At 44.4% G+C, this 15,130-nt stretch overlaps 1 protein-coding gene across 6 annotated transcripts in view; it reads right to left on the bottom strand.

Annotated features, from left to right (window-relative positions):
• The window catches only part of TRAF6 (TNF receptor associated factor 6), a 28,299-nt gene extending 14,429 nt beyond the window's left edge, over positions 1-13,870 (bottom strand). For 2 of the 6 annotated variants that reach the window (XM_030042797.2, XM_030042739.2), the window contains exons 1-2: positions 10,385-10,477; positions 1,961-2,287 (exon numbers count right to left, since the gene is read on the bottom strand). In XM_030042797.2, coding sequence (XP_029898657.1) covers positions 1,961-2,256 — 296 coding nt within the window. In that variant the 5' untranslated portion in view covers positions 2,257-2,287; positions 10,385-10,477. Of the gene's footprint in view, positions 1-1,960; positions 2,292-9,341; positions 9,708-10,384; positions 10,478-13,857 lie in introns of those variants that run through there. The other 4 variants (XM_030042779.2, XM_030042747.2, XM_030042755.2 and 1 more) reach the window with 4 other exon arrangements.
• Positions 13,871-15,130: the final 1,260 nt, after the last annotated feature.

Here is a 15,130-nt window from a genome sequence, read left to right as displayed (position 1 = left end):
GATTGGTGAGTAGACATTTCTAAAGCTCAGTATACTTAAGTACTGACTAATTTACCTTCAGGATTTATAGACATCATACTCCCGTGAGAAGGTTTAAAGATTTCTTTTCTTCCTTCCAGAAACACCAAAGTTAAAGAAGAGTATAAAAACTTCTACTGCCAAGAAATACAGCAAGCTCAGGGAGAGCAAGTAAGGAATTCGAAAATTTAATGGCCTTTATTAGTACAAACATCTGTTTCAAGGCTTACAAGCATGCATGAAATTATGTACATTAACCTCTTGAAAGAATTTAGGTTGGAATGTGCAAAGCAAAGGCCAGAAAGTGAGACCAACTGCTTATGCCTAGGCAACTGGATACGGTTAAAGCTGACAGGTTCAGGTTTGGGGTTTTTTTGCCTTCTTCCATGCACCTGGCTGACGTGAATACCAATGAGTGATGCAGCTGGGTAAGGGCTGATGTACTTTTCTTGCAGAAGTAGGAACATAGTGAACGAGGCAAGGGACTAAGGCAGGAGGGTGATCTCATAGTATGGTTAGTGGACAACTGAATATCTCTCAGCTTCCTCTGCAGAATCCACAGGTGAGTCACTTTTCATGGGTGAAAACTGGTGGTATTCTGCATTTTCTGGATAATGAATTTGCATCCTTTTCTCAGAAATATTGATGAAACTAATGTTAACAAGAACTGTGCTGCAAACACACACAATAAATTTCTACGCTTGCTAGAAAGGAAAACAGCCTCCTCTTCTGCTATCATAAGTAGGGAAAGCAAAATTATGTTTGTCTTCTCATACTCGGCTCCAACATTTCCCTCCTTCATCTAAAAGGGATGCCATGAAGAAATACAGTAGCATCAGATACAATAACGAGAGAAGCTACAGACAAGCCCACAAACCCCTGTATTCAGAGAACATCATTGCATACTATTCATTTAGTGAGCTACAAATTATGGACCATGGAGAAAAAGAAATGGAATAGAAATATGGATAAATGGTATGGAAAACCAATCAAGAAAGCACTGTCCATTTTGTATGCTAAAAATAAATGCTTGGGAAAAACAACGTCGTATGGTAACATTGAAGACAGTTTGATGACCTTTACACAAAGGTGTGCAAAGTAAGGTTGGAAATCAACCAGTTCTATATGTGGGTCACAGATTTAAATATTTAGATTCCTACCGAAGTACTGTGACATTTGAGCTAAGTGAGTAATCGATAAGAAAAAATCTGGCTTACGCTGAGAAGGAAAAACCCTACAGCATAATATCTAGCCTTCTATCAGTGTGTTCCAATACTCACTGACACGTGTGGGACACTGATGACTGTATGCCAGGTTTGAAGGAAGTATGCTCTACCAGTGTACTTTCTGCCCTTCCTTGCTCTTTCAATCATTCATTTTTATGAGCCCAGCCTGTTCTTGCCTTCATATCTCATCCCCATTCCCCCATATGCCACCTAGTTTCCTCTCTCAATGCTTTGTTCGAGACTATTCCCTCATTACATTCTCTCTTCCAGCTCAACAAGGAAGCAGCTGATTTCAAGTGAAGAACTGAAAGCACGAATTACTGTATGTGCACCAAGGAACCGTGCTGTCTGTAGTTGCCTGTAGTTATCAAGAGAAACAATCATAGGGAAGACAGGTTTTATAATCCTGGGCTGAAAAAGGAATTTATTTGGAGGATTTGGCTACTACTTTAAAATTATTACTTAATGTTTGTTCAATCAGATTTTTTAGATTCATAAGCTGGGTAAATTTGTATAAATGTCAAATTATCTAAAGCTTATGCAACCTCCAAACTCATGACATTTTGGCCATACATGGTATTTATTAGAAAGCATCTTTAATGAATTATAAATTCCCAGAGTTCTATTAGCACTCACTGGTAATGCACCTTAAGCAGTTCTATACAGTTTACATTGCCCTTAAACTGCTCTGCCAACTTCCATAAATTTTCCTTTACCTTATTGATTTGACAATGCAGCCTTTGCAGAAACGGTGTCCACACGGTGTCTGCACTGCTTCCCGAAGAGCCATCAAACAGATTGGACATTCATATTTACTTTCCAAGGGCGGATCAAACTCTACATCATATCCTTGTGTTTCCTCTGTGAAAGAACTTGGAGGGTTTCCAGTCCCACTGCTGACGCTTACGCTGTCTTCTTTCGCTCCAACGCTGCAGGCACTGGCCATGGCTGCACAGCAGCCGCCTTCCACGTCTCGAGCTCCACAACTGTTATCACTATATAGCAAGCTCATAGTAGCTAATCAAGTGCTACACAGAAATGCTCTGCAAGATGACAAAAAGATGCGTTACTTCAAAATATTCCAAGACCTTCCTTTCCAATCAGGAATAAATTTTATTTCTGACCAGAAACATTGGAACAGTGGCGCAGATTTGGTTCTACTCAAAATCACTAGTTTTGTTTTTTCCCGCTTTTTGTTATCTATCTTTTTTACTTATCTTGTAGTATACAGAAAAGAGTACTGCATCCTGTCAGCCTAGCTCAAACACAAATACACACACCTTTCAGTAATCTCTTTCATCTGACTATCTGATTTCTGTAAAAAGAGGAATACTCTTTCTTCTTGCTATGTTTACTGAAAATGCCTCTCTACCCCATCAGTATTATTTACTTCTAAAGCATTCAAATATCATTTGCATGAAAAATGCTGTACAAAACCAAGTTTTATTGGATGACAATAGCTCAATTCCATATTTTCCTTGCAGTTAATAAATGTTATTTAACATTTTCTGTATACAGCAATTTACAGCATGTTTCAAATCAGTTTAGGTGCACATCCTCAAATAAAATGCAAGTCCAAGTACCCACAAGCAGATGCTGTGCTGCAAATGAAATTCAAATATACAGCACTGCTGATAACATTTCAAAACTGCCAATAGGACTTCAAATTGAGTAAGCAGCTAGACATGAGATAAGGCTAATACTTCCACAGCTCAAAAGCTATCTACAAACTACTAGTACTCAGAGTTCTTGCTCTCCTTTCCCTCTTCCAGTCTAGCCATTGGGGAGGACAAGGGACAGGACTGTAAGAACAGAAGATAAAAGTCACATTTCCCTGAAGAGCGGTGAATGGCATAGTAAAGTCTGCTTTTAAAATGCTCACAAAGCAGGTTGAACTCATGAGTATGAAATTAAAAAGAAATGCTGGTATCCCCAAACAGATTGCCAATGTTTCTACATTGAATGAGGGAACTTTAAAGAAAGGTCTAAACAACAAATATAAATTTTTAAAGTCCAAGAAATTTTCCTCTCCCGCAATTTTTTAATGGTTACAGCCATTTTCTTAGAATCCCATTGTGGTTAGTTTTCTATAAATGACATTTCTTTGAAACACAGAGGTTATCACCAGGTGCAAGGCAGTATGAGTAGGCTGAGGGTTAAAGAGCCAGGCATGCACAATGAGCCCACTAAGCCCAGATTTGATCTTCTTTTGCACAGCTGTATAGGCAGAGGTCTCTTCCAATGTTCATGTACTGCATTCACTGTAATACCATTACACCATTCAAAACATATTAGGGATGGAAATCTAAGGATTAAACAAGAGCTGAACTGTAACGATTGTTGATCCGCATCGTTACTGCGGACTCTGAGGGCAGCAAGGGGTGCAGAATGAATAGGGTTACCTTGACCACAAGCTCATAAACATGAACTTTTTCCTGCCTCTCCCAGAATTTAACATCACAAGTCATTTTAACAAAATGTTCATGGGTAGGAGGAGGACATACAGGTAGTTTTATTCGGGTACTTATTTTATGACACCTGAAGATTACATCAACGGAAATACTAATCACACAAAGCCTCAACTAGCTTTTACTGGAAACATATCTTGAAGACATGCAACAGTACAGAAATGTGGTTTAGGCCATCTACATGGTAATTAGCAATACTGCCTAAGCTAACAGTGTACGAGCTATTTTTTTTCCAGTTATGCAGACAAAAAAAAAAGGCTGATCTACCAAACAAAACCAAACAGGCAAAGTTACCGTATTGAGGTCAGTTACAGCTAGAATCAAAACAGAACTTTTATTCTGTTGTATAAATATGTGACTTTCCGTTTTGTTGAGGTACGCAGAGGTATGAGAAGTACCTGAGGAGTAGAATTCCTGACATTTCCAAAATACTATTAAGGTACAGAGTCTCAAAGCACAGTTTGACAGCTAAGAATTGTACTGAACTGGTCAGCAATGCTCACTTTATGCAGAAATAACTCTATAGCAGAGCTGTCTGGAACCACATCCAAGGAGTGGTGTTCACTTCTGTTCCTGTTCTCTGCCCCCATGTATTATCCCTATACATTATCTACCACAACAGGCTTTATAATCAAGGCTCCTAAACGCAACAGCAGTAGACACTAAACACCAAGTAAATTCTCAGCGGTTGCTTCAGGCGTAGTCCAACAACGATCAATTTAACCCCATGGAACTGAGCAGTTCCCTCAATGACTTGGAATGGAAGCAGAAGAATCAATGCTTAGAAAGATGGTCTGTGACAGAAAGATTTTTTTAGATTGCCATTGGTAGGTCTCTTTTCTCTGGAGCAAAAAAACTTGTTTCCGTTATTAAACTAACATAACTTCTATTTAACAGCTGCTGCAGAGGATGATTAGTCCACAGGCCACATTTCACAAAAAATCACAGGAACTAAGTTGGGCCAATGGAGTGGGAATGTTGGTATACAGGATATTAGAATCTACAGACCAGCCTAAGACTGAAAAATTCACATTATTCTAAGCCACAAGGGTATATTTAGTGAGACTAAGAAAGGGAAGAGGAACATATATCCCTTTAGCAACATCACAAAGGAATTCAGGAAGTCGCAAGGAGGAAAATATAATAGCTTTACCCAAATTCAGCTGTCATGTTAATTGCAAAGAAGCGCGCGACTCTTCTCTTGGGCTGTTGCTAGGAAAAAACCATACTATTTGAAATATTGTTCTTATAAGGAAGAAGACAGGATCTGACAGTATAATCTCGATAGTTGAACACTTTGTAGATTTAATTTCTGTGCAAGTGGTGTTCTCTTTGCCCATTTAAATTGTTTCTACAGACACAGCAGGTATGTACATTCAGTTTACAGAAAGAAAAATCCTGTACCAGAGTCATTTTAATGAGTGAGTCACTGCAACCAGTGAACATCCCAGCCTCACACAAACACCGCCTTATTCAGTGATATACTCCACTCCCACACGGAGCTTTTTGTCTGCATATGACCAAGGGGTTCATTAAAAAAAGAAGTGCAAGTATCATTGGCTCCTCTTTTTAAATAGGGAAATTCAGACACAAAGATGCAACTTAAAACGAGGTGATTAAGAGCCAGATTTTTAATTTTGTTCATGTTTTATACAAGATACGATTTCTCCTACAACTCTTATCCATTTCATCTTATCTGTGAGGAAAATCCTGCGTCCTCCACACGTATTTAGAGGTGTGGGACAAGGCACAACTTTCCAAATCAAAAGCCATGCTGCTGTTACTCAGACCACTAACTGAGGCATGATTACTCCACCACAGTTTGAAACAATTCCTCTACAAGCTGTAACTACTATAGTAGGAATTAGTTCTGTTTCTTGTGACACTTATTTTATCCTCCAGAATAGGAACATAGATTCAATCTTCTTGATCGGAGCAGTGCTAGAGGAAAACCAATTAGAGAAGAGCATACTGTGAATGTTGATGACAGGTCTTTCCCTTGATGAAGGTGGAGCAGACAATTTGTGGGCCTACTGTAGTAGTTTTGCATGTTCCTCCCCCGGGGAATTTAAAAGATTTTGAGGCTAGAAGAGGATGGATTTTAAAACCCAAACCAGTATATATCCCCAAATTCACATCAAATTGCTACCCTTTCTTTTTGATTACAAAATAGATTACCAGTGAAGTAAAACCTAACAAACATCCCCCCCAAACCACATCAGTTTTTCTTTACCCTATTGATAATAGTTGTTATTCTTCCTCTGTGCTGAACAAAACTGAGTCAAATACAAGTACAACAATATGCAAATATTAATTTATAACAACTTGTCTACACCACAGCCTTTAGAATTTATCAATTTTTTTTATGTCAGTAGTTTAATACATTAAACACTTTGGTAGCCTGCTCTATGACCTTTTTTGTTTGGACAACATCCAGCTTTCAGATTGAGGAAAAACGGAAATTAAACTGGATCATTACATGGTAATTCTTGTTTTTGCTAGTGTGACGTTTCTCAGGCAGAGAAAGTCTTAAAACTCTGTTTGGTAAAGCACCTGAAATGCCCTTTTCTAGAGGTAATAAGTCCTATCAGACTTGCACAGTAGATAGATAACGGGTTTTAGCTTACACACACAAGGTACCCAAAGTCCTTGGGCCAGAAAAGGTTGATTTCTCTCTCCAAGGCAACAGCTATATTGTTTGACAACAGAAAGGAAGGTGCTTTCCAGGCCAAATGGTAATGGATGGAATTAGTTTGATCTTTATTTGTGCTGCAGAAACCTGGAATGCCCTAGGGATCAAACCTTCACGCCCCAGAAGAGACACAGTTAAGACCACAGGGAGTCCCCATAATACCCTTCCCACTTTAAACCCTAACAAAACCTTTCTTCACTAAGTAACCTGTGCTAGGTTGCTATTTATGCTGTTGCATTACAAAGTGATTAGGTTGATCCGAGATAGCACAGTCAGACCAAACGAGCAAACTCCTGCAAGAATCATGTACCTTATGATTGACAAAAACAATTTCAAAACAATTAAAAACCACCCACATTTCAAATTAACACACACAACAAAAGTCAGTACTCTGATTCACAGAGTCCCATAATATAATGGGGTTTAGGTAGGACTTCTACAGATTTTCATGCTCCAAAGAGCCATGGGATTAATCCAGAAACTTCTCTAAATCAAAAAATATTACTGGTACCAGAAGATATCTTCAGATTGCCTGGAAAATTACACCATAATTAGAGTAACAGGGAGGAAATAAAAGTAGGCATTGTATTCTATATACACTGAAATATGAAATTATACCTTTGAGCATTTGGCAAAGGTGAAGGAACACTGAACAGAGAGGGTTATCAGTAACCATGAAATAGAAAATTTTGAGTATTAATCAGTAAGTACTGAATATAATTAATTTGCACATGCCCTTTCATAGAAAATTCACACTAAGTAGCCATATAAGTAAGGAAATCAATACAGAATACTATTCCAAATCCCTTTTCTTACTTGAAGTTCACAAACATAATTAAGCTGCTTGCAGCCTGGCCAGCACACAGCCAGCAGTGGAAATGCCTTCAACGCCGCATGGACAGAAAAACGGGCCAAACTTTTTGCTTTTCTTTTTCTGCCTCACTGAGAACAGTTTTGTACATACAGATTTCTGGGGCATGAGACTGACAGACCAGTGGAGTGACTTTGGATAATTTGTTTGTGAAGCAATACTTGCAACACTTATTCCCAGGCATTTTAATCAATGGTCTACTGACAAGTGATAAGCACTGTGTGTTTACATTATGAGGTTTGTAACTAGTATCACTCTGGTCTCATCCAGGCAGAACATATAAAATGATGCAAGTTCCTTTTAATTAATACCTACGAAACACTTTCATTTCAAAGCTATCAAATGGCTAGACAAGCCAAAGCAATAGGTGATTCGGGCAGAACTCGTAACTGCAAAAAACAGATTCTGGTTTCTTGAAAAAGCCTGCAAGCATGTTGCAAACATTTGTCGAGATATCAACTGGTTTTTTTCTAATAGCAGTAACTGTTAAGACTTCCAAGTCTTTTGGTTAACTACTATACCTATAATTTTAACTTGTGAACCTAAAGACTTAAAATAAGAATTTTTGTTTGAGGCAAATACAATCGAACAACAACATTAAAAGCTCATTAGACACTATTGAGAGCTCCTGCCGCTGGAGCAGAGCAGCCTTTGGGGGTTTCTGAAGCTTTCCAGGTGATTTCTCTTTGCTTGGAGAGAATGCTGTCAGGCTTTAATCACATATGTATTTTTATGCTTAAGTGTTACTTAAGAGACTAGATGGTGGCATACTCCCAGTTATGTTCATATTTTATCCTACTTAAGTATGGCAAAACGAATTTAATTTTAGTGAGCAGTGGAAGTGCACTATACTGTATTTAACACCAAAATATTCCATGGGTTTTTCCATAATCAAACAAACAACCCAAACCAAAATCCCCCAAACCTTTCTTCAATTTATTAACTTCTAGAGACATTTCACTGGGAATTGTTCAGATTAACAAATACAAGGAAAGCATCGTTAGTGAGAAGAACAATACTATTTAATTCTTTACTTTGGCAGAGACTCTGCTCTCTTTGGCCTCTGCTCTCCCTTTGCACACTGAGAACACTTCGATATGCATTGTGCCTTTCTATATCCCTCAGTAGATCTGCAGAGAATTTAAGATGCTGCCATAAGGGAGACAAAGTAAACATTCGAAAAGAGGCAGCAAGAAGTATGGCTATGAACAAATTTCCGCAAGGTACAGTCTCCAGGCTAGATTTAATTATCATCTACCTCAACAAGCATTAGGCTTGAATCTGGCATTAGTAAAACAATTTGAGACCCTGAGAAAAGATAGAGTGAATTAAGCACACATTCTGAAACAACTAAAACACTTCTCCTTGTCACTCTACCTTACTTTTACTTTAATTTTCTTTTTGACATGCTTTATACCCATAATCTTTTACTGTTAGTTTTCACAGTCTAGATCTAAAACTTTTTAATATTTGTTTAGCTAATTTGTGCTACTGAGATAACAAAAGTTACTCTTCCTGACATATGAAACTCATGAAAATTCAACAAGTGAAGAAAAAGCACGTTCACCTCAGACTTTTTTTCATTCTGAAGGTCTATCAGCATATCTATTGCGTGCATTGTCCTTTTAAATACAGTAGCACATTTTTTGAATAGAAAGCAGTATTGCAGTGAGGCAATACTACAAAACTTAAAAAGCCATTTATGTCTTGACGACTTCTCATTCAATGGAGCCTGACTGAGCTCCACAAATCTTTAGCTGCTGGGGAAAACTGAAGGTAATGTGGAACACACAGAAGAATTACGCTCAAAGCGATACCTGCCATGGGAATAATCCAAGTGCTTTTATCAGCATGCTTCTGTGACCTTTCTTCCTTCTGACACTAGTGGGACTAGTTTTATGGCCCTTTCATACTATGGAAAGACAAAGCAGTTGGCTTGCCAGTGTTAATGCAGTTGGTGAACACAGGATAGAATGCACTGGAGATGTTAAAGAAGCTGTTAGTGCAGCCAGTAACTTTGTCGTCCACCGTCCCCCCCCCCCCCCCTGCCCTGTTCCTTTTCCTACCTCTCCCTCACCAAAAGCTTCAAATCAGTACTTTCTTAATCATTCCGTCAGTGATACATAAGCTACAACAAAACCCACATAGCTCACGGGTAGCTCTGCAGCATGCAGAACTTTTCAGAGGCAAACACGGAGAAATATTTTTGCCTAGCGTTAACTACTGGGTATGAGGGATATAATTAGAACACTTTCCTCCCACCTACAGCCGAGATTTCCGTTTAAGTATTTAAAGTCTCGGTGTGAGCTATCTAAACCAGACGAAATTGATGGAAAGCACTGTTGAAGTCGTAGCTTATTACTCGTGTTAGTAAATTTGCCATAAATATTAAGTACTGCCAGTTTCTACCAGAAAATAGAGCCACCGGGTTTAGAAACAGTAACCTCTCTTGCAAGTGATCCTTACAGGCCTTTAACGTGCTCCCGAGGAAGTTATCGAGTACCTCCATCTCACAGATGGAAAACCAGAGCCAAGCCCGCTTTTACAGCGGCGTACTCGAGACTGCGCCGGAGCGAACGCCCGGGAGCTCCCCTCGGGAGCTGCCCGTCGCCAACGCTCCTACGGCCGGCCGAGGGCACACCCCGAACGCCGAAGAGGCAAGAGAAAGCCCTTCCAGCCCGCTTCCCGGCCCACCGGGCCAGCCAGTCCGCCCGCCCGCCCGGCTCCGAGCCCCTCGCCGCCGACAGGCCGGGCACGGCTGGGCTCCCCGCCGCCAGCAGGCCGCCGCACGCTTTCAATTTCGGAGCAGGAACCGCCTTGCCGCGCCTCCGCCCGAGCCCGCCGGCCCTCCATCACCGGCAAGCCCCCCCCCCCCCCCCCGCCCCCCCGGGGCCCACACGGCCGGGACGTCCGAGCCCCGCTCTCGGGGAGCAAGCCGTAGGGCTCGGCGCCGCGCTCCGCCCGGCAGCCGGGGCCGCGCTCCGCTCCCGAAGCGCCAGCCCCGGCAACGCAGCACGCCTACGGCGACCCGCGCCGGCGGAGCCCCGGCCGGCCCCTCTGCCTTTGACCGGAGAGCGGCGAACCGGGCCCGCGGCCCGCCCGTACTCACCCACCGCCGGTCCGCCGACCCCGCCGGCCGCCACTTCCGCCTTCTCCTCGGTGAGGCGGCGGGGCGGCGGTCGCCTCCACCAAGCTGGCCTGCGCCGAGGCGCCACGTCGGCTGCGGCGCCCCCTGCCGGCGCGGAGGAGGGAACGGCGGCGGGGCGGGCGGCCTAGCGCGGCCCAGCCGCGGAACGCTGTCGTCCCTCTCGGGAAAAAGAAATAAAACCGCCGCCGGTTTTTGGTGTTCGGCCGTGGGTTTTAGCTGCCCAGGCAGTTTTCGCTCAGCCCTGCCCGTGCTCGTGTGGAATAACCGTCAGGATTCACCCGCTCCGCTGCGGGGGGGGGGCTGCTAAAACTGAGGCGGCATCGAGAGCTTTGGGGGCCTTGGGGGCGCGGAAAGCTTGGGACTCACAAAAAAAAGCGGTTTCTCAGTGTAAAGCAAATCCCTGATAGAAATAACTTTCTGTCTCCAGCTCAGGTGCTGCCACCGCCGAAGTGGCCGAGCTGCCAGGCGCTGGCGGGGCGCTGGGCCGGAGCCCGACGCGCTGCTCCGAACGCTGCTTCCTACAAAATGTTCGTGATTTTTTGTGTTAGGACCCGCCGGGAAGCTGAGAGTTAGAGCAGAGAGAGAGATGGGTCACCAGACAGGGCTCCAAAGTACCACAGTAAAGAAATAGTGATGTTAAGAATAAATAAAAAAAAATTAAAAACGTTGCGGAGCCTTTCCTGGACAACTGGCTGAATTTCAGAGCTGTCCCTTTTTCTCCCGCCGAGTGAACAATCTGTATGTTACTTTCATTAGCTGTAAGAGGGGGGATTTTATCGTTCTGTAGCTTTGTAAAACAGGTATCCTTAGATGGACAGTTTTCTATGGCTGAAAAATACTATTTCTAGTAATCTGTAAGGTACCCAGAGCAGTCCTGTCCAGCCTATTTTAATCGAGAATTCAAGGGATTTATCTGGAGCTTTTATTCCAAGTGTAAATGAAATGCCTTTATTCACAGCAGTTTCCAAATCTATGTGGTTTATGGGCAGTGTAGGCCCGTAGCCCTGCATTAATGCCCATGCTGTAACAGAAACCAATGCAAAAATGCTTTTCTCCACTCGGTGGTGCCAGCTGCACAGGGAAAACATTTTCCAGCACTGGACCTGTGCAGCTCAAACTGTTGCGCAATTATGCTTATACGGACATAAACCCCAAAGCTGTGGCAATTCGAAATCGATTAAAATGTTTAGTTGCCTGCAGTATCCCTACAAGACAATATTTTTTCAAGGTGATTTACTGGGTGCTTTGGAAGTAAAGCACTTGAGTAGGCTTACATATACTCATGTATCTCCTTTGATAACCAAGCTGCTACCTGTACAGCACCATTTGCACAGGAACTTGGGGTCCTGGGGGAACGGGGCAGGGAGCCAGCTACCTGGGTGAAGTTTTGAATAAGCACCCCAGAGGGAGAGGTTTGCTAACCTACTTCTCAAAGAGCCCCAAATCCCTCAATACTAACAATGCATATTGTCAGGGAGCTGTGTCTGCCATTTCAAGATAAGGGAGGAAACTAGCATGTGACTGCAGAGAGTGATTTTGATTGTTATCTGGTATTGCAGCCCGATCCAATATGTTTTTCAAAAGGTCTTTCCAAATGCTAGGGAGCGAACAGTAGAAGGAGGCGGGTTGTTAGAAAGTCCAGGCAAAACCGGGACAGCAGAAGAGCTGGACTCAGGACCTAGCCATCTAATGTTCTCAGATGTCTATAAATGCCTCAGCCGTGGCATCCTTGTCCTGCACTGCCTTGGCCTGCAATAACCTCTGTGATTTCTGTCCCACCTTATCCTGACACTCCCATTCAGTTGTTTCAGATTGGGATTTATTTCACACCAGGGTTTTGTATGAGTCAGAATCTGAGCAAGGATGTCAGGGTTTGGTCCTGAACTTTGTTTACTTTCTCCATGCATTACATACTCCATACATACTTTGTTTACTTTCTCCAAACACTACTTACTTTGGCATGAATCATTACACTTGGTTACTGAGGAACTGTTGGCCTCTCACGTGGTACACAGACTCAGGACTAACCACTTCTCCAAGACATCATCTTGCAAGAATGGCTTGGGCAAGAGTGGCTGGAAAGCTGCCCGGCGGAAAAGGACCTGGGGGTGCTGGTCGACAGCCGGCTGAGTATGAGCCAGCAGTGTGCCCAGGTGGCCAAGAAGGCCAACGGCATCCTGGCCTGTATCAGAAATAGTGTGGCCAGCAGGAGCAGGGAGGTGATCGTCCCCCTGTACTGGGCACTGGTGAGGCCGCACCTCGAGTCCTGTGTTCAGTTTTGGGCCCCTCACTACAGGAAAGACACTGAGGTGCTGGAGCGTGTCCAGAGAAGGGCAACGAAGGTGGTGAGGGGTCTGGAGCACAGGTCCTATGAGAAGCGGCTGAGGGAGCTGGGGATGTTTAGTCTGGAGAAGAGGAGGCTGAGGGGAGACCTTATCGCTCTCTACAACTACCTGAAAGGAGGGTGTAGCGAGGTGGGTGTTGGTCTCTTCTGTCAGGTGGCTGGAGATAGGACGAGAGGAAATGGCCTCAAGTTGCGCCAGGGGAGGTTTAGACTGGATATTAGGAAGAATTTCTTCACCAAAAGGGTTGTCAGGCATTGGGACAGGCTGCCCAGGGAAGTGGTGGAGTCACCATCCCTGGAGGTATTTAAAAGACGTGTAGACGTGGCACTTCGGGAGATGGTTTAGTGGTGGAGTTGGCAGTGTTAGGTTTATGGTTGGACTTGATGATCTTAAGGGTCTTTTCCAACCTAAATGATTCTATGATTCTAAGAATTGGAAGCAGTGTAAGATCAGAGTGGATAATAGAGAGGAAATCCTCTCACCTCTTTTAGCTATAGCAAATGCCAAATACTACAACTTTTGCTGATTTTCCCTGACTGCCATCAGTGTTGTGTAAGATGCTGTCAGGTAGGAGCTGCATTCACTAGGAGATCCTGAGCCGCCGTGGAAGCACAGTGGCCTCCCTCATAGCTGCCTTGTCCGGGAAGACTGTGCAAGTCAGAAATGGTTTGAGTCCTGTAGGATGACAAAGTCTCCTGAGAAAGGGAAATGCTTGGGTAGGTGTTAATGTAGTTATGCTGCTATTGCAAATTCCTATTTCTGGAGTGTGAACTTATGTTCACATTTGGAAGGACTTGATGGATCACCAGAATTTTTGCACAATGTTATGTGTGGAGACTGAAAACTTTCAGGGTGCTGTTGTGTAACGGAATTTGGTTTCTTTCCACTCTGAGACAGTTTTTGAGACAGTTGCTCTGTAGAAACTGAGCATGGGTGTTCGGCTGGGCTTCTCCAGAAAAGAGACTCTGCTGACTACTGTTTGTGGCCACTGTTTTGGGTTTGTGTGGCGGGGTTTTGGTAGCGGGGCAGGGTGCGCAGGGCCGGCTCCTGCTGGAAGCTGCTGGAAGCTCCCCCGGCCCCGAGCCGGACCCGCCGCTGGCCCCGGCCGAGCCCCTCAGCGACGGCGGCAGCGCCTCCGGGAGAGCGGAGTGAAGGGGGGAAACCTGCGGTGAGTGGGGATTGGGACGGGAGAGGAACCCCTCTGCGGGTACCGAGGTCGGGGAAGGAGGGGAGGAGGTGTGCCGGAGGAGGGGATGCCCCCTGTGCCGCGGTGAGGCGGCAGGCTGTCCCCCCCAGCCCACGGAGGGGAGCGGGGGAGCAGATGCCCACCTGCAGCCCGGGGAGAGAGGAGCCCACGCCGGAGCAGGGGGATGGATGGACCCCAAGATGGCCGCCGCTCCCTGGGGAAGCCCGCGCTGGAGCAGGCTGTGCCTGAAGGACTGCAGCCCATGGAAAGGACTCACGCCAGGGAAGTTTGTGAGGAACTGCAGCCCGTGGAAAGGACTCACGCTGGAGAAGTCCGTGGAGGACTGTCTCCTGTGGGAGGGACCCCACGCTGGAGCAGGAGAAGAGTGAGGAGGAAGGAGTGGCAGAGACAACGTGTGATGAACTGACCCCAACCCCCATTCCCCGTCCCCCTGAGCTGCTGGATGGGAGGAGGGGGAGAGAACCGGGAGTGGAGTTGAGGCAGGAAGGCGGGAGGGCTGGGGGGAAGGTGTCCTAAGGTTTGGGTTTACTTCCTAATATCCTTGTTTTGATTTGATTTGTAGTAAATTAAATTGATTTTGTTTCTTCCCCAAGCTGAGCCTGTCTTTTGCCCGTGCCCATAAGTGGTGAGTGATCCCTCCCTGCCCTTGTCTCGACCCATGAGTGTTTCTTTCTATTTTCTCCTCCTCATCCCACCGGGGCCAAGGGGGAGGAGTGAGCGAGCGGCTGCGTGGTGCTTTGTTGCTGGCTGGGCTGAAACCACGACAGCCAGCTGTGGGCTATAGCTGGTGTAGTATCTACCAGTTGCTCAATATGTATATAGCTAGCTTTTATATTGTTGATTTGTCCTCCCTCGCCAGCGCCTTCAAGAACCTGGACATACATCACCAAAGAGGTAATATCCTTGAAAATTAAATACTGGTATCAGAAGAAAGGACATTTTGTGATCCCCATTGTCAATTCACCCAAATCCCAGAAGCTTGGCTGCTGTTGACCTGAGGAAGGTGGCCACTGGCCTTCAATGAAATAGCTTTGATGTGGGACAGTGGTGTGACCAGACTCCAGGTTCTCCTCTCTGAGAGTTAACAGTGAAGAAACCAGCTCTGAAACTATAAAGAATAAAGCCAAATGCAAAACTTTGTGTTGAAAAACAGTG

The sequence above is a fragment of the Aquila chrysaetos genome, chromosome 2 (genome assembly GCF_900496995.4).
Source record: "Aquila chrysaetos chrysaetos chromosome 2, bAquChr1.4, whole genome shotgun sequence".
NCBI lineage: Eukaryota > Metazoa > Chordata > Aves > Accipitriformes > Accipitridae > Aquila > Aquila chrysaetos.
Note: the sequence above shows the minus strand (reverse complement) of the source record. Positions and strands in the feature narration are given on the sequence as shown.